At 41.8% G+C, this 22,986-nt stretch overlaps 1 protein-coding gene, 1 long non-coding RNA gene and 1 pseudogene across 5 annotated transcripts; 2 read left to right on the top strand and 1 right to left on the bottom strand.

Moving 5' to 3' along the window:
- The window catches only part of LOC125506664, a 106,352-nt pseudogene extending 99,412 nt beyond the window's left edge, over window positions 1-6,940 (top strand).
- Window positions 241-4,790, bottom strand: LOC125507306 (N-carbamoylputrescine amidase). Its single transcript, XM_048671928.1, has 10 exons — window positions 4,618-4,790; window positions 4,347-4,505; window positions 2,209-2,257; window positions 1,926-2,017; window positions 1,668-1,819; window positions 1,537-1,583; window positions 1,378-1,411; window positions 1,073-1,239; window positions 828-924; window positions 241-725 (listed from the first exon to the last, which is right to left on the bottom strand). Exons 2-10 carry the CDS (start codon window positions 4,433-4,435, stop codon window positions 550-552), a joined length of 903 nt encoding a protein of 300 aa, XP_048527885.1. The 5' UTR covers window positions 4,436-4,505; window positions 4,618-4,790; the 3' UTR covers window positions 241-549.
- Window positions 6,941-18,715: 11,775 nt separating the features above from the next.
- Window positions 18,716-22,461, top strand: LOC125507303. Of its 4 annotated transcripts, none has more exons than XR_007282856.1 (5): window positions 18,716-19,041; window positions 20,648-20,798; window positions 20,889-20,984; window positions 21,099-21,329; window positions 22,022-22,461. It is a non-coding gene; the product is annotated as an uncharacterized LOC125507303 (long non-coding RNA). The 4 variants fall into 4 exon arrangements; XR_007282855.1 differs by having other exon boundaries at window positions 20,642-20,701; XR_007282854.1 differs by having other exon boundaries at window positions 20,642-20,798.
- Window positions 22,462-22,986: the final 525 nt, after the last annotated feature.

Here is a 22,986-nt window from a genome sequence, read left to right as displayed (position 1 = left end):
CTCCACTTTGCCCACCCGGAGCCCGAGGAACAACATCATCTTGCCGATGAGCAGGAATGCAACAACTAGCAGAGCAGATTGCAATATAACAGTCAAAAGAGAAGAACCAACACAACCGAAGAGGGTCTTGGTTTAATATAAGTTTTGAGTTATTATCGTCAAAGATGCTGATTCTGCAAATTATGATCCACCTATTGATTTCAGTAACTAAAATCAATAACTGCATGAGTATCACCAAAATGTTCCAACAAATGCTATGCATCATTATTATATTGCTTTGATCCCTCATGTCCATAACTGTAGGAACAAATATTCTCTTACATGACAGTATTTTATTAATGCTCTATTGGCGGAAAATCACCAAGTTGCAAACACAGGGATACCTTTTTTTTTTGCGGGGGAAACACAGGGATACCTTGCACAGAGGCAAATCATTCTTTTTGCAGGGAGAAGCTAGACTTACAAACGATCTACCATTTGGTTCGTGGACCCCGTGTTTTCCCAAGATAGAGCATTGTGGAGCTCATGTCCTCTTCATAAAAGTGGAACCTAGGATGATGATGTCTTGCCATCCAACGTCAGTAGCACTTTGTATAGATCAGGACGCCTGTCCCTGAATATACCCCAGCCGTGCCTCGTAGATTTGATCTCGTCCAAGTCAAACTCCGCGACGAGCACCTCCTCGTCTTTGTCATTTGCAAGCTTCACGATTTCTCCAGTTGGCCCTGCACACACACAGAGTTGTCGTATGAAATGATCATATCAATCATGCTTTTATTGACGCGCCTTCCTCTGTAATTTTAAAATACAGACAGAAGCTGGATTACCTGCGATGAATGAGTTCCCATAGAACTTTATGGTGCTGTTGCCATGCTCAGTCTCAACAGTTTCCTTACCTATCCGGTTAGAAGCAACAAGAGGAACCTGTTGGGCACATTAAGGTGAATCACGAAACCGTGAGAACTCTTGAACCAACTGGTAGAAACATTTAGAAATAGAAGAGATGTCTTTTAGACTCGTGAAAGAAGATACGGGTCCATTTAAGGACATTAAACAGAACAGCTAACAGTACCAAGTTAGCGCCGGCGTGGCCTTGCATGACACGCTTCCAGTGTTCACGGGAATCCAGGTTCATATCCTGGGGTTCAGAACCAATAGCAGTGGGATAGAACAATATTTCCGCCCCCTGTAGCACCATAGCCCTTGCGGTCTCTGGAAACCACTGATCCCAGCAAATTCCTACCAAGGCATGGATGACAGGGTCAGTAATGATAAGCAAAGCTGCAAATTTGCTAATTGGTCACGCTGATCATTAACAGAGCTACTGTGACAAAATTAAATAAATAAATGGTATCAGTGCAAATAAAAATAACTTACCAACACCAATTGTTGCATACTTGGTTTTGAAAGCCTGCATCAACAAAAGGTGGTCTTACTAAGAAAGTTCCTAACAATAACAATGATAGCTACAGCTACAATATGTAGATCTTGTTTAACCAAAACTGGTATCTTATACAGATACTGAATAATGTTTACCTTGAATCCAGTGTCACCCGGGTTGAAATAAAATTTCTCTTGATAACCTGACAAAAGAAAGCGCTTATCTAGATAAGATAGTGCACTTAGGATTTATACTGTATTAGGTGAACACTACTGTAAAGTCATACCTGGTCCATCTGGAATGTGTGATTTGCGGTATAGGCCAAGATCGGTGCCATCAGCATCAATAATGGCCACGGAATTGTAATGAGCATTGCCCGCTTCTTCAAAGAAACTTACAGGTATTACAACATCCAACTCCTTTGCAAGTTTTTGCATTCTATGGACAATGAAAAACGAAGTGAATGTATAAATATTACAGACACTTGACTGAAAATATCACTAGCCAGCAGTCCACATGCTTCAAGCACAACAAGCTACCCTACCTCATTATAGTCGGGTTCTCTTTATAAGGCTTGGCACGCCCAAAGAAATCCATCCTTTGAGCTTGACAGAAATAGTGCCCCTCAAATAGCTCCTACAGAATTTAACAAATGTAAGTGGAAAATTAAATATGTCTTATTGTACTCGTTTTACTGTGAAACTAAAGGAAGAATATACATCTGAATTCATATGTCTGCCATGCATGTCTTGAAAGAAATATTGCAAGCGTAAATTTTGTCACTCGTCAATGAACGTCACATTTATTTACCATATATATGGGTTTACCTGAATGAGGACAATGTTTGCGCCTTTCTTATGAGCTTCTCTAATCAACCTGAAATACAAATGATCGGAAATTCAGGCTTAGGTTCTTTTGTATTCCCAGTGACAGATACGAGTGACAACAACTAAAAGACCATAGGAAACAGCTTCCTTTCTTGTCACTATGAATAATAGTTGGGGACCACAAAACTCTTGATTTCTAGCAGTACCACAAGTCAGAAGCACATTCCAGACATTGCATGTACATGTAACTATGGAAAAATGTCATTTTTATTCTTGTCACATAATAAATGAAAAAGCATATAGCAGCTTCATAAAGTGGCCCTACACATATAAAAAAGATGACTAGACACAATTATCCTCTTCACTAGCAAATAGTCCTTAGAAAAGGTGACCTACGAACCATGGACTCTGTTCTGCACTGTTACTTTTCATGCAAAGATCCTTGCTAGCAAAGAGAAACAGTGGCAAGAGAACTAATCCTCACACTAATGGTGAATACTTATCAAAATCATCACTACAGAGCTAGAACAAAATATCCCCAAAGTCAATTATCAAAATAATGAACACAAGTAGAACAAAAATTCCCAAATTCAGATACCAAGACCACTGATATGGAGCTTGAACAGAATTTACTAAAATAAAGTGCTATACAGCAGCTTTAGAATCCAGTGAAATATGAAGATAAAAGCTGCACCTTGAAATGTAGACAAAAATAGCACAGTAACTTTAAGAATCTATGGTCTACGGAGGAATCACAGCATGGCTACAGTTTTCCATCAGGATGTACAACAATAAGAACTGTAGGCTGATTTAGACATTATTAGGCCAATCAGGGTTAAAACAAATAAAACACGGAGACCACTGAGTTTTTCTCTTTGGCATGACAAGGTCGTTGTGGAAAAGTGAAGTCCTCACTCCTAGTTGACTCATTTGGTTTGTCTATCCAAACTATATAGATGAAAATGGTTTAAAATACATGTTTTGAAACGGCGAAAGAACAATAACTGCTGATTTGGGCGAGGAGCCAAGTCCACGCCAACTGGATGTCATCTGTGGTGATTAGTGTACAAAGCCACTAAATAGACTACCTGGTGCAAATGGATAGTGCTCTCTCACTCTATCATGGCATACGCAAGATCCCATAAGTAATAGAAAGCTTATGCTCACAAGGTGGTACAAATCGAGAAGATATGTAGCACCTCATATTCGCAATCATAACAGACTATTAATACAGCAGGAGCATCTGATTGGCATTGATTTTTTTAAAATCTTCACTATATTGGATTATACTCCTATCAGGTGATATTCTATTTATGACATCAGTTATTTGAAACATCAAAAAAAAGGTTTATTCTCATGGTCAGGTCAGATCAAGAAAGTGGAAGGCATAAAGTGTGGCAACAGCTTGTGGAATATGAGAAACACTAATAATTTGCGGTTAGAACAGGCTATTAATAAAGGAGGAGCAACTGATTGCCATTGGTTGGTTTTCTTGATTTTCATTAGGTGGAATTTGTATAAGGTGATATTCTGTTTATGACATCAGTTATTCGAAACAGCAAAAAGAAGCATATTCTCATTGTATACCCTAGTCAGACAGAGGCGCACAATCAGTAGATAAAGGCACTTGTTGAGATCAGATCAAGTGGAAGGTATAAAGTGTGGCAACATTTTTGTGGAATATGAGAAACACTAATAATTGGTATAAAAGGTCATTAGGTCAAGTAAAAAGCAAGTTGTGGTCAGGAGCTTGCAGTTATTCCCTTGAAAAGTAATTCAGATCTAGTGTGCAATTACAAAGTGTGTAATTGAGATCCAAGAGATTATGCAGCTTCAATGCCTAATTTAGAAGCACGAGCACATGGAAATGAAATTAACGCAAGCGCAGCCCAAAACCGAACAACACAGCTAGGCGATGGTAAAATCCAAGCCTGACGCAAGGAACTGAACTAGTACTTTCATCTGAGGCATAGTTAGCAAAATCAAAATCCAATCACCGCGAATCCTACAAACCACAATACTCCTCTCTGCGGCGGTCAGATAAAAGTAGTTGGAGCTTTGGTTCCTTGGGTAGGTTGCTAGTAGTTGTACAGAGTACAGATAGGGGATGGGACACCGGGAGCTGGGCGAATCCATACCTCTCGGCGGCGGCGACGTTGTCGGCCACCGTGTCGGTGCAGGCGAACTGCACGGCGGCGACCGCCACCTTCCTCCCGGCGCCGGCCATCTCCCCCCTCACCTACCCCTTCCTCGGCCCGCGCAGTTCCGCTTTGGCTGCTGCTGCCTGCTGCTTTCCTCTGACGGCGAAGAGATGTCGAAGATTTTAAGCGCTGAAGAAAAAGGTAGCCGCCACGGGGCCCACATGGCATGGAGGAATCCAAATTGACGGAGAGAGGGGGTCGAGGTTACCGGCGGAGAACGGCGGGAGATGGGGTTCCTGGCGAGCGGGCGAGCGAGCGACTGCCGGCGGCGGCGGGGAGGACGAGCTCTAGGCGGCGCGAGGCAGTGGGGAAGCAAGCTGTCCCGGCGGCGGTGCAGTGACGTGGCGGCAGTGTGGACATGGGGAGGAGGGGAAAGGAAGGCGCCCTTTGGGGAAACCGCTTTCCTTCGCTTTATACGGTAAGTTACGAGCTGCTTTTCCTTGGACCAATTGAGTTCGGGCCAACTTTCAACGCCGGCGGCTGCTGCCAGACAAAGTAGCCAAACAATCTTTACCGGTCCAAAGGAACCACATATGTGCTACACGTGTCTATCTAGCCTCCCATGTACTCTCTCCGTCCGGAAATACTTGTCGGAGAAATGAATGTATCTAGAAATGAATGTACTATATGATGGGGCTATATATTTTGCTACAAGAGGTACATAGCTCCTTTGACGAGGATATTCTACGATTCTTCAGACGGACGGACGGTTGATGTGGGTCAAAAATGTTTCCTTTCGACGGACGGTCAACAAGGAGCCTCCCTGTTCTGTCTCCGCCACGAACATGGTCTCGCCGGCCAACATCTCCGCCATGATGCACCCAAGCGCCCACATGTCCACCACCTGGCCATAGTACCGGTTGTCTTCCAGCTATTCCGGCGAGGTGTAAATCAGGGGCACTCTTCATACGGTTTCGCCCGCATCGCCGACCCAAAGTCACCAACCCTAAGCCCCCCGAAGAAGCCGACCAGGACGTTCTCCGGCTTAAAGTCCCGATGGATGACGCCGGCTCCATGTATCTTCTTTGCCACCTCCATGATCTGCTCCATCATCACTCATATCACTTCCTCGGATATAGGCCTCCAGAGCGATTCGCAGAGGGCAGCCGTCGGGGACGAGCTCCATTACGAGGAACACGTCCCCTGTCTCGTCTCGGCGTCCGTTGCCACATCCAAGATCTCGACAATCTTCAAATTGGCGCGCGATTCACAGATACTGCGTATGCGTCACATTTACGCGAATGACGCTTGCTTCGTCACGGGTTTTTCTTTCCGATCGATTCGTCCATTCATCTTTTTTTCTTCAAATTTCTTTCACGTTTTCTCTCTCTTTTCCCTTCTACATTCATCATTTAAAAAAATCAAACACTTCTTTAAAAAATCAAGAATTAATTTAATAGTGTGAAAACATCTTAAAATTACATGAATGTTTATATAATATACATGAACACAAATTTCCCACCAAATGAAGGTTTTTTTAAATATGTGAACACTTCTTTTTCCCTTTTCTATATGAAAATATATGAACTCTATCTAAATGAGTGAACACCTTTTTATAACACATGCATATTTATTACAAAAGCATGAACACTTTTTAAAATTACATAAATATTTTTAAAATATGTGGACACTTATACAAATTTTTTAAATATATGATGAATAAACTTTAATACATGATAACTTTTTTTAAAATTACACTATGAGCATTTTTTAAATACGTGATGAATATTTCTGAATGCACGTGTGAACATTCTTAACACACGATAAAACATTTTCCTGAAATACACGCCGAACATTTTCTTAGTACATGATGACCATTTTCTAGTAAGTTGAAGAATTTTTAATATGTTGTTAAAAAGATATTTTACAAATTTATAGTTTGTCGAGCATTTTTAAAATATCTCTACTATTAAAGGAGAGTCCATAGTTATTTTGTTCGTTTCATTTGTTCCGCATGCATCCAAAAATCGTCCCAATTATTTCAGGAAAATTGTGAGTGTATTAGCACACATATGAATACATGATAATAGTTATATATTTGAATAAGATGATAGTTTCCATTAAAAAAAGAAATAAGATGATGGTGTTCCTTTCAAGATGTAGTCGTATATAACGACTTCCCTTGCCGAGCTCATGAACTTGAACATGTCGTCGAACAGATTGAGCGGACAAATCCCAGACATGATCGGGGCCATGCGGTCGCTGGAATCTCTCGACCTCTCTGAGAACGAGCTCTCTGGTGAGATCCCATGGAGCTTGTCGAGCCTGACGTATATATCTGTCCGCCCTTAACCTGTCCTACAACAACTTGTCCGGAAGGATACCTTCCGGCCCGCGACTTGACACCCTCGTCTCGGACAGCATATACGTCGGCAACGGCGGGCTTTGTGGGCCTCCTCTCAGCAGAAGTTGTCCAGGAAATGGTGATTCTTCCGTCATCCATGGCGACGTCGGAAGCAGCAAGCAAGCAAGAGCTTGTTCCACTGGCCTTTTGTTTCGGCCTTGTGCTGGGACTTGTGGTGGGGCTCTGACATGTGCGCGGGCCGTCCTTGGAGAATGCCGTCATGCGATGATCCGCCGGTGACATCATATATAGAAGGAGCAAAGTATATATTGTATCAGTCAGGGCCGGCCCTGGCATTCCAGAGGCCCTTGTGCGAACTGAGAAAATGGGCCCTTAAACTATATAATAGACACAAAAAAAACTTCAATGTACAGCAAAAAGTCATTATAAAAGCAAGCGTAAATTTCATTAGCAAATATGGTCTTAATACACCACGGTCTACGGATATATCAAATGATTACAAGATTATGATACACGCTCCAACAACCCACAAGTCTCGTCTGAACTCTTAACTAGATTGTTCTCAATTCTTGATCCAACAGGAGAAGCTACAACTCCAGCTCTAGCAGTCTATCCACAAACGTGCACCAGCAAACATCAGGAGCCACCTGAAAAATACACAAAAAAGAAGTGAATGGCATACTCAAGAGAAGCGACACCTTTGAGCATTTTTAGAGGCAAAATCACTAATAATAGTGTCAAGATCAATGTTGTCCAACATATCTTTCTCAATACAGCACATGGCCAAGCCATTCAATCTCTCTTGTGACATAGTTGATCTCAAATAGTTCTTTAGTAATTTTAGTTTTGAAAAACTTCTTTCAGCAGATGCTACAGTAACAGGAACAGTTAAGAGGATTCAATAAGCAATGGACACATTTTGATAGCAATCTGCAGCTCTAACAAAATCAAAAATCTCATCTGCTGACATTAATCTATTTGGTAAAGTCATTTGAAGCACTCTTAATTCAGAACAGAAATCATCTAAATTAACATCTGACGAGCTACCATGAGAATACGTATTTGAAAATTTAGTGCAACATTCTCTAAGTTCTTTATCATCCAAAGACTTCAATTTTTTGGAGTTGAACAAGAAACCAAATATACTTTCAAATGACTTCAAATCCTCAAATCTTTTGGTTAGTGAAGCAATCGCTACATCTATCATGACTAGAAAATATTTAACTCTAAAGGACTCCTCCTCGGCTGCTTGCGCTTCTGCATTTATAACATTTTCTTCATCGTCATTATTTTCATCAAAGTGTCTTTTTCTCGTAACACGACGTTTTGTCAGAAATCTAGGTTCAATATCCATGGTAGATGCAATAGATTTTGCAATATTTAAACTAGATGTAAAGCCATCAGTTCTGTACTTCTGAAAAAATGAGATTGCACCTTCAATTTGCTTAAGGGTAGTGTCAATGCAAACAAATTTAGACTGCAACTTCTTACTTATAGTGTTTATGGTAAATAAAACGTCATGCCAAATGACCATACCAAGTAAAAATTCAAAATTCGTAAGTGCAGTAACCAAAGAATGTGCATCGCTCTTAGTTTTTGGGTCATCACTAGAAGTTCTTTCCAATTCCAATAAAGCTAACAATATCTGAGGAGCTTGATACCGAATAGCTTGGACACTTTTTATTCGACTCTCCCAGCGAGTATCACACAAAGGTTTCAAAGTTAGATCTTTAACTTTATTAACCAATACCTCCCATATTTTAGTAGAACCGGAAAACAATGTATAAATTCGTTGCACAACTCCGAAGAAGGTAATAGCTTTGCTACATGATTTTGCCATGTCACAAAGTGTAAGATTGAGGCTATGACAGGAACATGGCATGTACAATGCTCTAGGATTTATTTCAAGCAAACGTGTTTTAACACCTTGATGTTTTCCTTTCATGTTAGAACCATTATCGTAGCCTTGACCTCTAACATCATTAACATTCAAATCAAGAGATTTAAGGGCACCTACTAACTCATTGAAGAGTCCTAGTCCAGATGTATCATCCACCTTCAAGAACTCCAGAAAATACTCTTCTATTTTTGTAGTGTTACTTGACATGTTTACACACCTCACAATTAGAGTCATTTGTTCTTGATGGCTTACATCAGGGGTACAGTCTAGAATTACAGAATTCTGCCATCATTTCTATTATTCCCAAAAAGTTACCATTGTTATCTTGATAAAGTTTCTCATTCGATCCTCGGAAAGCCAAATTATGTTTAGCAAGAAACTTCACAGCAGCAACAATTCTTATTAAAACTTGTCTCCATCGCTCTTTTTCTTTTGAAATTTCTTGCTGCAAATCTTTGTCAATTGTTTGATTTTTATTTAGTCTCAGCCTTACCTCAATCCAAGTATTCATGTTAGTGATATGCTCAATACTATTCTCATGAAGTTTGAGCCTCTGGCTAAGATGTTGCCAATCACTTAGTCCCTCGGATGCTAACAGACTTTTGTTACCTTCCGATTTGAACAATTTGCAGCAAAAACAGTAAACTTTATTCGCATCCTTAGAGTACACCAACCATTTCCTATCACTAACCTCCCCATTACTTAGGTTTCTTGAGTAGTAGGCATTTGAAAAATGTCTACCGTTATCATCTGGATGATACACAAGATTTAAATCCCTTGTAGGCCCTTTCTCTATTAGAATGTCTCTTGATTTATTGTCAAGAATTTCCCAAGTTCTAGGGTCATAAATATCTAAACTAGAAGATTTGTGTTCATCTTCTTTAGGATTTTCAGTATCAGAAACATTCTCATGGCCACCCAAATTTGTAGAATCGTTGATGTCAACATTTTCCTCCACTAAGTTTTCATCAAATTGTTCTTCTTCAACACTATGAACAGCTAATACCTCTAGATTCTTGGCAGTGGATTTTTTTAAAACGAATTTACGAATAGCACCCTTTTGAGTTCCAATGAATTCATTTACAAGTTTCTTCTTTTTCCTTTTCGCACAACCAAATAAATGCTTGTTTGGCAACATGCTTACAGAAAATGGAGAGAGAACACCTGAAATCTTGTCTTCTTGAATCCTGTTCTTGGTCTCTTGGAGTAAATATAAGAAATCCCAGTATCCCACGCTGCTCTACACTGCTCTAGATTGCCATGGCCGGTCCTAGAATCAAGCAGGTTAAACATCAGCACATGAATCCATCATAAACAGAAAATAGACAAGGGGAAAAATTGAGATACAACAAGAGGGGGGGGGGGGGGGGGGGGATTGAGATGCAAAAAATTAGGAGGACGTGCCTGGACTCCACGTCTCCACTCTCCACCGCCGAACAGTCGGATCCTGACCGGCTCGCCTCTGTGGATTCGTGTTCCTGACAGGGCACAGGGTGTGTCGCCGCTGGCCGGCTCGCCTCTATGGATCCGTTCGCCGGGGCCCTTGGGGTATTTGTAGGATGCAAAGAAACCCACTAAGTGTGATACTAACAGAAAAATCATTAATTAGCTTGGGGAGTTGGGGTCGTGGCCTCTTAGGAACTCGGGCAAGGGGCAATGAATTGGATTTGGGGAAGAGGAAGAAGATGAGAATGGGAAGGAGTCGAGCCAGAGTTAAGGAGACGATTGGTTTGCGGCTGGCGGCGTGTTTCTGGGGGACCGGGAGAGACGGCGTGGCTGCTCGCTTCTTCATGGGCTGGGCTATTTCCCTTGTGTACTAGTACTATTTTTCCTTCTGTGAATATAATGTATATACTATACATGCACAGGGTATGGGCCTCTGCTCGGGCTGGGCCCTAGGCTGTCGCACTCGCCGCCATGGCCCAGGGCCGGCCCTGGTATCAGTTTTGCTAAAGCACATCTAGATGTGCCATAAGTATTGCACATCTAAGTTCTATGTCATTGATCTTATGTCGAGATTCGTGTGGATATTTCCCTTTTTCTTTTTTCTTTTCTCTTTATACTAGATTCACTCACTTAGATGTGCAATAACTAGAGCACATCTAGATGTGCCCTAGACACACCCATATTGTATTGTAAGACGTGTGGGTCGATGTAATACGTGCTGATTCAGCAGGTAGGGCTGCAGGTACTTCTCCCCCGATCCACCACCACCCAACCTCGCTCGAGAAAAATAACTCACTCTTTTCCTTCTCTTCTTTGCCACGCCGGCGCGCGCTCTCCTGAGGAAGACGATCGAAGCAGATTCCCATGCATGGCGCTCACCCCTCCTCGTCATGACGAAGCCCTCTCTGCTGGCGCTGAGCACCAACTTCGTCCTTCCTCGCCGTACGTCGACCTGGGCTAGGCCACCACCATCCACACCATCAATCAAATCAAATCAAACACCGCCGTGGTTGCTGTCTTCCTTCCTCCTCGCCTCCGGCCGCAAGAGATCGATCCCCTCCACGTCAAAAAGAAAAGAAAGATGACTTTTCTCTTTCCATTTTAATTTGCCATGCTCGCCTCGACGGCATCGCGAGGCCGGTGAGATCAATGACCGACCGGGGGCGAAGAAATGGTGGTGGTTGTGGTGAAGAGTTGGTGTGTCTTCGAGGGGAAGGGGACTCGGGTGGATGGTGAAAGATGGTGGGGTTTGTGTCCACACCGGCGGCGTTGACGAGACCCTTGACGCCGGCCTTTGTGTCGTCCAAGGCCTTGAGCACGCGGAGGCGGTCATGGTCGAGGCAGGCCTCTTGGATAATTGGAGCTTGCTCGTACGTGCGGTGTGTGTGCGTGCGCAAGTGAGTGGAGTAGACGTGCTGCTCTACTGACCGGGATTGCAACAAGTGGTAAATCACACTTCAATTCCGATCGATGCAAAGACAATCCCTGAAACTTATACAGTTGCTCACGTAATGGATCCTTCCATCAGGCACTCGAGTACGTCGTTTGCCGGATATTCGACAAGGGCTTTGCCGAGTGCAATATGGGGGGTGCTCGGCAACATGAAGGTACCCAACGAGCCTTTTCTTCAAATACACGTCTCAGCTACAGACGGAGATAATATGTATACGGAGAACAATTGAGGGAGACACTTTTGAAATTCGGTGTCGGATCAAAGTACAACATGGAGGACACAGCTGGTGTGGGAGTGGAGCCGAGGCAGATTTATTCGTCCGAATGCCGCTTCCACCAACCCAATGGCACACCTAGACCTACAAAACCAAACCCTAACTATAAAGCGGAGGAACGGATCCCCCTCCCTCCTACCGCTGGAGCAATAGTCAGAGGAAGAGGGGACCAGCCCTGGCCGGTATAGATCGAAGGTAGAGGATCGCTTCCTTAGTCGCCTTCACGTGGCGCCGGCTAGGTTAGGGAAAAAACATCTCATCTTACACATGCATGCATTGACGGACGGGCACCTTCTGTTTCCAATATTCATTCAAAAAATGAATATCCATTCATATGTGCATGCATGCATGCATGTGCAGCCTACTCGACGTCCACTGCCCGCTGACACCTTGATCAACTTCAACCACTTACTTTCGTTCGTCTGCCAGCGCCGCCATCTCCGAGAGACCCCACATGCCTACTGCGTCGACTGGCTACAAGTAGGTGTGGTGACCATGGCCACACATATTTTGATTGTGTCTTAGTAGTGTAGTCACTGGACAGATCAAACTCGGGATAAACTATATTGTTTGGCGATAACCGTCAATGTAATATTTCCGGGGCTTTGTACTGCGCCCTGGTGAGGTCGGTGAGGTCAATGACCGGGACGGAGAAATGGCAGTGGTTTTGGTGAAGAGTTGGTGTGTCGTCGACGGGAATAGACTCGGATGGGTGGTGGAAGATGGCGGGTATTGTGTCCACACCGACGTTGACGAGACCCTTGACGCCGGCCTTTGCGTCGTCCAAGCGGAGGTGGTCATGGTCGAAGCAGGCCTTGGATGATTGGAGCTAGCTCCTCCATGCAGTGCGTGTGTGGAAGTGAGTGGACGAGTCGTGCTGCTCTACTGACCGGGATTGCAACGAGTAAATCACACTTAAATTCCGATCCATGCAAAGGCAATTTGTGGAACTTAGGCCCAGTTTGGTTCATAAGTCCTACGAATTTTTTTAGTCCCAACTTATAAGTCCTAAGTTCCTAAAAAGTCCCTATCTGTTTGGTTTCTGGGACTTATAAGTCTCTATAAGACCATATTACAACTATAAGTTTCTATAAGTCTCTTCTTGAGAGTCTTATTTCATAAGTCTCAAATGCCCATTTTAAGTCTCTATAAGTCTCGCCTGTTTGGTTTAGATGGGACTTATAGAAACTTATTTAAGTCCCTAGACCAATAAGTCCCTGGAAACAAACACCCTCTTAGTTGCTCAGGTAATGGATCTTTCCATCAGGCACTCGAGGTACGTATGTGGTTTTCATCAACTAAAAAAAGGTATGTGGTTTGGTACGATGGAGGCCACGATGATTTCTTTTTTTCCTTTTTTATTCAGTGTGTGTGGATTATTATGTGCTTCTTTTCTTTTCTTCGATCCATCCGTGGTTTAGTATTAAATTTTAATGGGTGATGCGTCGATTTTACAAGCGCATCAGGATATTCATTCATTAACGGGTCCATTTAATTCCCTCAATCCAATCTAATTAATTTTCTTTTCGATTCGATCCACCAAATTGACGTGTACATGCATCCGTACGTGTCTCACATTATAAAATGCAAAAAAAGTACACACAACTTAATTACACCTACGTACGTACACTGCTGATATCTGCTTCATGAATGCGTGATTAGCTCGCTTATTACTATCCCCTCAAATAAAAGCTAGCTTATTACTACTACCATGCAAAAAAGTGGACTACTTTTTCTTTTTTGAGATTAGCTTACGGCTACATGTACGTACGTACGTCCACTCCCTCCATCGATGATGGAGTTAATTACACGATAGTACCACATTTGGGGCGGTGGTGGCGAATTGATACCATTTTTGAAATTTTTTACGTGTCAGTACCATGTTTGAGTCGAGCCGTTGCGAATCGGGCTAAACCTCGTATTTCTACGTATTGACGCTGGAACTGACTGCCCGGGCCCGCGCGTCAGCTGCCACGCTGGCGAATCGGTACCCGCCCGCTCGCTCGATAGGTGCGGTCCGGCTCGAACCGGACCGGCCCGTGCTCTGTCTCTCTCTCCTTTCCTCTGTTCCTCTTTTCGTCGACGAACCCTAGCTCCACCGCACATCTGTACTGCGATGGCGGCGGCGACCCCGGGCGGTGGTGGCGGCAGCGGCGGTGGCGGCAACGGCGATGGCGGCGGCGCAAACAATCCCCTCTTCGACAGCTGCGCGGCAGGAGAAATCGACGAGAGATCTCCAATCGAGGGCGGCGACAACTACTCGAGCTCTGACTCGTATTCCAGCGACGACGACGAGTTCATGGAGCCCGCACTGTCCATGGAGCAGCGGGTACGGCTGGCACAACAATGGGTGGCGAACCCTAGCTGTAGCCACGAGCTGACCCACGGCTTCGGTGGTGTCCTGTAAGTTTTCTCTCTTTTTTTGTTCTCATTTAATTTGTAATTAGGGTTATAGTGTACTGATTAGGCAAATTGCATGTGAATTGTAGTTTATATGAAGACATATGGAATGTTAGGATCCATTTTGACAATAATGATCTGTTAGAGAGGAAGTTAAGCTGTTCAGATGTGACATATCTGAATATGGTTGCTTTGATGGAAACACAAGGCTTTAGTATTGATGATTCACTGCTGTTTTACATGGAGACCCCAGGAGAGCAGGGTTTGGAATTGGTTGATAGTAATGTTAAACTATAGTTGATCAAGAGGCAGAATGAGGAGAGTTTGGTGCTTAATTTGTTATTTAGGGCTTGTCCACCAGCTGTTAGTGTAGCACAGAAGGGTTTTGCAGAGAAGCAAAATTTAGATCCTATTGTTTATTCTGAGCCTGTGGTTTATGATCTGGCTGATCCTCCTGTTTATGCTGTTGATTAGCAAGGTGTTGCTTATGAACGTCAGAGTAGCTGCTCTATTGCACCTGTAGGCCCTGCTATTTTAACACAAGAGAGCAGGAGTGTTGTAAATCCAAAGTTAAAAGAAGTTGTGGAAGAAGAACAAGATGGCTATGATGCCAGTTATGCATCTTCATCTGAAGGGCAATATGACAGTGACACTAACCCTTATTATATGGGGGATTTAAGGCCTAACTATAATGAGGAAATGAATGATGCTGAAGACATGGAGATGGAAGAGGGAAACAGACAGAGAGAACCAGAAGAGGAAGAGGAAGAAGTACAAGAACAAAATGAGGAAGAAACAGAGGAAGAAGAATCAGAAGAAGAAACAGAGGAGGAAGAACCAGTGCATTATGAGGGTGACACAGAGGTAGAGGAATTATTTGAGTTGGAGGATGATGAGCCTATTGTTCAAGAAGAGGAAGAAAAAATATCTGTGCCAGCAAAGAAGAAGCAGAAGCTGCAAGTAAGGAGGGGACCAACAACAAGGTCACATTCCAGTGTTTTAGAAGAAGTGCAACCTGATTGGAAACCATCATCAGATGAAGAAGATAATGGTTTACTTAAGGACAGTGAAGATGATGGGTTTCAGCCATTAGCATTTGTGCTACCTGAAAAAAGGAAGAGCAGGGCAAAGAAGAGGCCACCTAGAGTATGGTACAATGAGGATTTGGAGCAACCACACCAACAACTACAACTGCAAATGTGTTTCAGAGATCAACATCAATTCAGAGATGCTTTGTTGAGCCTGCACATCACTCAGTGCAGAGACTTCAAGTATCACAGGAACTCAGATCAGAGGATCATTGTGCATTGCAAGAATTCACAATGCAAGTTCTGCATTGTGGCAGCTGTTATAAAAGGGGAAAACACTTTTGCAACTAAGAAGATGAGATTACAACACACTTGCCCTAGTTCTACTGGAACAAGCAGGGTAAGTGCCAAGTGGCTTGCAAAGCAATATGAGCCACTATTCAGATCTGATGTCAGTACTAGCATACATACACTTATTAATGCCTGCATGGAAAATTATGGTGTGGATGTGCCCAAGGCAATGGCATATAGGGCAAAAAACCTAGCTGTTGAGGCTGTGTTGGGAGATCATAGGAAGCAATACCCAAGGCTGAGAGACTATGCTCAGACTGTCATGGATACAAACCCTAGGAGTAGGGTTGTAGTCACCACTGTAACTTCAGCACCCACTCAAAAAATCCCACATCCAGGACCCAGATTCCATGCAATGTTTTACTGCATCAATGGAGCAAGGGAGGGATTTCTACAGGGGTGTAGACCATTCATTGGTTAGTTCATTTTAGCTTGTGCACTACTTTGATTTTTTTAGTTTCAATAGCTTTCACATATAAATGCATTTAACATGTTATGTTTACATCATGTTTTAGGTGTTGATGGATGTTTTATCAAGCTGACCACTGGTGCACAAATCCTTGCTGCCACTGGTAGTGATGGCAATAACAATATATACCCACTGGCATTTGGCATTGTTGGACAAGAGGACAAAGCAAACTGGTGCTGGTTTCTACACCAACTGAAGATTTGTCTTGGAGGAGAAGTTGGACAGTATGGTCCATATACTATAATGTCAGACAGACAGAAGGTATGTCTATCCACCTTGCATTGCCTGCTAAATATGTGTTGACATGTGTATTACACAGTAGCTTAGCTATTTAAATTGTGTGCACCAGGGGCTACTGTATGCAGTGAGTAAAGTTCTTCCTAACAGTAATCAAAGATTCTGCTTAAGACACATATAGGAAAACTTCCAAAATGCTGGCTTTAGGGGGGAAGACCTTAAGAAGTGCATGGATAATGCCAGTTATGCATATAATCAACACAAATTTAATAAAGCAATGGATGATCTCAAAGCTGAGAGTGAGCAAGCTTGGCAGTGGCTTAGTGCAATACCCAAGAATACCTGGGCTAGGCATGCATTTGACACAAATTGCAAGACTGACTTAGTTGTCAACAATTTGTGTGAGGTGTTCAACAAGTACATCCTAGATCATAGGAAAAAACCAATAAGAACTATGCGTGATGGCATAAAGGATAAGCAGATGGTCAGGTGACATAGGAATAGAGAGAGTGGAAAGGAGGCTAGATGGGAGATCACACCACATTACAGTGAGAAGTTGGAGAGTGAAAAGGAAAGGGCCAGGTACTGCAAACCCATTCAAGCAGGTGTTAACTTGTGGCAAGTAACTAGTGGGGAGCAAACACATGTTGTAAATTTGGAACTTGAAACCTGTGGTTGCAGAAACTGGGACCTCAGTGGCATCCCATGTAACCATGCCATCTCAGCAATTAACAAGGCAAAAAGGTTTTCAGAGGACTTTGTAAGCAAAATTTTCAAGAAACCATATTACTTGGCAGCATATGAACCTATGATATATCCTGTCCCTGGTGAGCATGACTGGACAAAGACCCAAGGTCCAGACATAGAACCACCAGCATTTAAAATCAAGAAAGGAAGAAGGAAAGAGAAGATGATAAAGGGAAAATTTGAAGTTCCAAAGCCAAAGTCCACCTCAAGAATGGGGACAATTACTTGTAGCAATTGTGGATTGCAAGGGCATAAATACACAAGTTGCCTTAAACAGTTGAAACCTGAGTTGGCCTTAAGAAAGAACAAATATGTGGTAAGCCCCTTTGAACTACTTCTTCAGTTTGTTGTTTATGTAAATTACCTTTCTCCCTTGTGCATTTTTTACTTTTAGAATTATTAAGTGTGTTTCCTTTGAATTGTTTTCCAAGCCTACTGCAAGGAATTCACAAGGAAGAGGTGTTGCTCCTACAACTCCTCACTACAACAAAATTGACATACCGTGACGAAAAGCCTCATGACGATGGTGGACAATGTCACCGATTACCGCAAATCGGTGACGATAAACGTCACCTAATTGCCTCAGTGTCTGAGCACACCTGGCTGCCAATTTCTGTGACAATATGGTATTTTCATGACGGATTTGCCAGTGTCACCGAATACTACGAATGTGTGGTGATCATTTTTTTGTCATGTAATGTCTAGCAGTGGGACCCGCCATAGCTAGTCCAAGGGTTATTGAGAGGTAGGACCCATGCATTAGTTTTGGTAGTGGTACTCTCCATAATTTTTCAAAGGCTATTTAGCGTTGTAATTATTTTGTTCTATCTAATATAAGTAGGTAGTATCCCGCAAATAAAATATAAGTAGGTAGTAGCCATGCAAGACATATATTTTATTATTTTTTATAAATTGAAAACCTTGGTCTGTTTTCTCTTTTTTCTGAGATGGTTATTTTGTTCTTTCTAATATAAATAGGTAGTGACTCGGCAAGAAACTTTAATCGGGCATTTGTGATCTGATGTTGTTTATCTCAAAATAGAAATGGAAATAAGAGAGTGAACGGGCAATGGAAAAAGCATATATTTTTAACATAGCTATTTTGTTCTTATATCTGGAATAAATAGGTAGTGGATGTGTTGAAAACTTCAATTGGGCGCTCATAAGGTAATGTCGTTTCGCTCTATGTAAAAAATTAAAATGGAAAGATGAGAGTAGATGGAAAATCTTATTTTTATTCTTATATGTAAATAGATAGTTGTTGGGCAAACAACTTGAATGGGGCACGCGTGAGGTGACGTTGTTTCGTTCTATCTAATTTTTTAAATGATTTATCTATATGACGAACCATCCAGTTCTACAACAGATACAAATGATTTCTTTGTCGTTGGATTCCGATCAAAATCAAACCACCAATTCCGTTGTGGTCGGGATCGATGCCGCAGGAATCCTTGTGGGTGAGAAAAACATATTTAAGACCATTGTGTACAAGTTTCGGCATATTTATTTACAATTATCTAAAAAAACTACATGGAAAATACTGAATCATAATGTTTATATAAGATTTCCTTTTTTCTAATAATAATTTGATATTTATTTCGAAGTAAATGAATTACATGGTATTAGAGTGGAAGATAAATACTGAAAATAAATCATTCCTCGTGTACACTGTGTCCCCACTGGTCAAGGACCCAGCCAAATTCCTCCTTTTTCACCCGCGAAGAGCCACTGCCTACCCCGCATCTTTCTTCTGCCCCGATTCAACCGGCTCTCTTCTCCCCAAGATTACAGCCCCGATTGGAACGACTGGCGGCGGCAGATCGGGGGAGGTCGCCCTACAGGCCGAGCTCGGATCCACCCAAACATCCAGCCCCGCGAGCACCCGGCCCTCTTCTCCCCCAACTGCAGCGACCCGTGACGCCAGATTGAAAGAGGCTGCCCCGCCGCCGAGGTTGGACCCACCGCATCAACCCGCCCAGTGAGCACCCGGCTCTCTTTTCCCCAGCGACCGACGACTTTTCGGTGATTTCCTCATGCCGCCCTCCTCATCCAGCCACCCCTTGGCGTTCAATGATTAGGTTTCATGCATACTAGTACTAATCACCTCGCCCTTCTCTGCAATTAGGATTTGCTACAGCCTGCGATGTTAAAAAGCCTGAACCTCCTGCTAGATAACTTTACTTGATATCCTATTAATAGGTCCGTGTGCAAAACCGCAATAGTGACCATGGTTTTGCATTTGTTATAGCCTGCTATTGTCAAAAGGGATGAACCTGAATATATGCTACTGTAGCACTGTTAGCCGTTATGGAAAAGTTCAGTTAGGTATGAGATGTGTGGCCTTAGCTGGGAGATTTCTTTTGCTTCCATGTGCTTGTATGGCTACTCTTGCATTCAGAAGAAAATTATATGTTAACCATCTGATGGTTGTACCCTGCTGTAATGAATAAAACTAGATGCTCTTGATCGCTGTATGGTGTCATAATCAGATGAACATAAACACATGAACTAAAGTATGCAGCATATAAAAGGAGAACTAATTACAAGTAGGAAGCAGTGCATCCTTGTATCCCTGTATCTATATGTCAGGATAAACTAGCTTCTTGATGCAACCACTTTATCTATGTTAAAACGTGAAACTGAATTCTATGTTTGTGGTTCTGTTGTCCCATAAATAGTCCTTAACTAGTGCTGTCAAAACTGAATAAAGACTGAGACTGCACTTGATTTTGACTCCTTAAGGAGATGTATAGCTCTGTATCAGTGTACTTTTGTCTACAGTACTAGTCAAAAGAGAACTAAACTTAACCTTTGACATGCCTCTCCTAATTTAGCTACCCATGATGTTAAGCGTCTGAAGCCCACAAGCATTTTCAGTACGCCCAGAACTTGATAAAAGCAGATACATGGTAAACTTTAGTTTTTTTACTATATTCTGACATACTAAGCTGGGTAAAATCAACCTGCTCCTACTTTGCAAACATACAACACCATCCATCGAGCCTTAATTCTGAAATAGCAGTAAAACTTTCCGGTTTCTAAACTATGCCATACTAAGCTGACATACTAAGCTGGGTAAAATCAACCTGCTCCTACTTTGCAAACATACAACACCATCCATCGAGCCTTAATTCTGAAATAGTAGTAAACTTTCTGGTTTCTAAACCATGCCAGTAGCTCCGGTAATCATATATTTTTGCTGTTTTTTTTATTCTGAACATTCTAGTCTTGTTTTTATTGGCTTGCTGGCTGCTTCTCCCTGACTGTGACCCAGCTGCACCATGCATGTTGATTTGTTTACTTGTTAGATCCCAATGCGTGAGATCTTCATTTTGTATTTATACATTCTGACATGAACTTCTTGTTGGCACTGCTGCCTGCTTACGAGTTATGACTGTTTTACACAATCTAGTTTCTTTTTGTCTACCACCAATGCGAAGCCAACTTGTAATAGCTAAATCAGTCAGTTACGTTACAAGTACTCCTCCATCCATATGCTTACTCATAGTGCAAGTAAGAGTAAATGTTTTCCATTAGTTTCACTTTAACAATTAGTTATACACGATATTAGTGCATCCCGTGCTTGCATCCTAACTTATCTACTTTATTATATTCATGTAAGCTCTAGGAAGGGGCTTTGAGAGATGAAGAGGAAGCCACTCTTGCTATGTCCAAAGCAATGGTAATATATCGTGTGGACTTACATCTTGAATAATGTGTACATCAGTGTGCATTCACTGGCTTTAATTAGGTCTTATGTTTCCACTTTCAGCAAAATTGTAAGCATTCCAAATACCTTACTTCTAGTCCTATGTCTATCGGATCTTGTCAGTATGTATGGAGTGGTAATGTTAGATTTTCATATATAGGAAAACGGCAAGTATAATAATCAGGAGCCAAGTCCCATTGAGTTTTTCAAAGAGACCCATACTAACAGCATGAGCGAGCCGACACATCTAGCTTATGTAAGATTTCTTCCTTTATTGTTTTTGACTTGAAATGATTCTCATATTGATCGAGTGTATCCATCATATGAACTTTGCCTTACTTGAGCATCAATGTTTTCCTTTATACAATAGAATGCAATGGAAAAGAAAAGGGAAACACAATCAGAAGTGACAACCAGTGTTTGATTCAATGATTGTGGCTGAAGTTCTAAAGGAAGAAAACGCCCATAGCACCTTCCTTTCTAGCATGAGTTATGCATCAAGATCCGGGAGATTTGGGAACTCTAATTCATCAGCAAGGATCTGAGTTCTAGAAGAAAGAATTGAGCAAAAGGATAGAGAGGCGAGAGATGCAAATGACAGGTACTTGTCTTGTTTCTTGTTGTGTTCTTGTTGTTTATTTTTTTCATGCTTTTCTGCCTGTGCATAGTGCCCTCATGATAGTAAGAAAATGCATACACAAATACTTGTGAATAAGACATTTGTCTTCAGTTCTTGTAACAAACTGAGGAGTGCTTCGCTGTTTATATATGGTTTGATCCAAATCCAATAATCCAAAGTAACATAAAAATAATAATTCTTGTAATGAGAAATACATGGTTTTTGCTGCTACAACACAAAGGCATGAGAATAAGATTGTAATGCATGGTTTCTAATCCTGAAATCTAGTATGATTTGTTGATTGGTTTATATGCTTGCTTTTTAGTAGAATGATATAGGTTGGTTGAGTTTGATCTAAAAGTTGTTGTCCAAGCATAGTTGCTTCTTGCCTAGGTTACTAACTTGATATCTTATCGGTGATGCTTGCTCCTTTTCAGAATGTTAAATGAAATTTATCTCTTAGTTATGCATGTTTTTTACCATTATAAGTTATTCTTCAGTTTACTGTTTCATTTGCCCATCCATATGTTTGCCTTCACATTTAATAATGCACCTCTCTATTTTACATTCACATTTTGATAGATTGTAAGCTTCTTAGTGATACTCTCACCTTTTTATCTTGTCTGTTTTCATCTCATCAAGATGCAACATTGTTATGTTTTGTCAATTTATAGGCACTGAGAGGAGTTAGTGGTGAGACTTGAAGCACAAGTGAGAGCATTTGAAGAGGTGTAGAGGAAGCAACACGAATAATTGGAAGATGTGAAGAAGATCGAGCAAGAGAAGAATGAAGCCTGGCAAAAGAAGCAACAAGAGACGGATATCCTGATTGGTTTTCTCTTAAGGCTCAAGCAACTTAGCAAGCAACTTAGCAGTCCTAATCCAAACTTAATGGTGCATGAAGGCCATCCTTTTGCGATGGAAAGATAGTTGTTGAATCATACATTGCAATCATCAGGATAACACATGTGGTCTTTACTTATCTAAATATTGCTTTTCAACTTGTCTATTCTTCTGTCAAACTCGTGAGTCAGTGTTAATTTTTACTATGAAACACAAGAGGACGAATTGGCTGAGACGATTAAATATATAATATCATAAATTTATGATGTGATTTGGATCTTAACTTATATTTATATAATCTCATGAATTAAATAATTATTGTCATATGCATTTGGATTATGGTGGATTTAATCATTTGTCATAATTTAAATTCAAAATAAATCAAATATATGTGGTGTCATCTTCACCAATAATGAAATTAATGACGCTAACTGTGGGATAGTCTGCTTGGGTGTTGACGTGGCATGAATTTGTGACGTTCCTACATCACTGAATATGGTGCAATATGGAATTTTTTCTCGTAGCATGTGACATTAATCGACTGTCACAAAAGTAACAACTTGATGATGTTCTAGAGAACGTCACTGAAGGTCCTATATCCAGTGACGTTATTTTGCGCCCGCCGTCACTAGGAGTAATCTGTGACGGGGATTCCGTGACGATCCTTGTGACACCCATAAAATGTCACTTAGGGGTAATTTGTGACGTTAATAGCTATTCGATGACATTTTGTGTCTCGTCATAGTAGGCCCGATCTCTTGTAGTGGCCTGCAGCAACACCTAGAGCTGCTTCAGC

Source organism: Triticum urartu, chromosome 5 (assembly GCF_003073215.2).
Source record: "Triticum urartu cultivar G1812 chromosome 5, Tu2.1, whole genome shotgun sequence".
Taxonomy (NCBI): domain Eukaryota; kingdom Viridiplantae; phylum Streptophyta; class Magnoliopsida; order Poales; family Poaceae; genus Triticum; species Triticum urartu.
The sequence above is the reverse complement of the archived record's forward strand: the minus strand, read 5'-3'. Positions and strand labels throughout refer to the sequence as shown.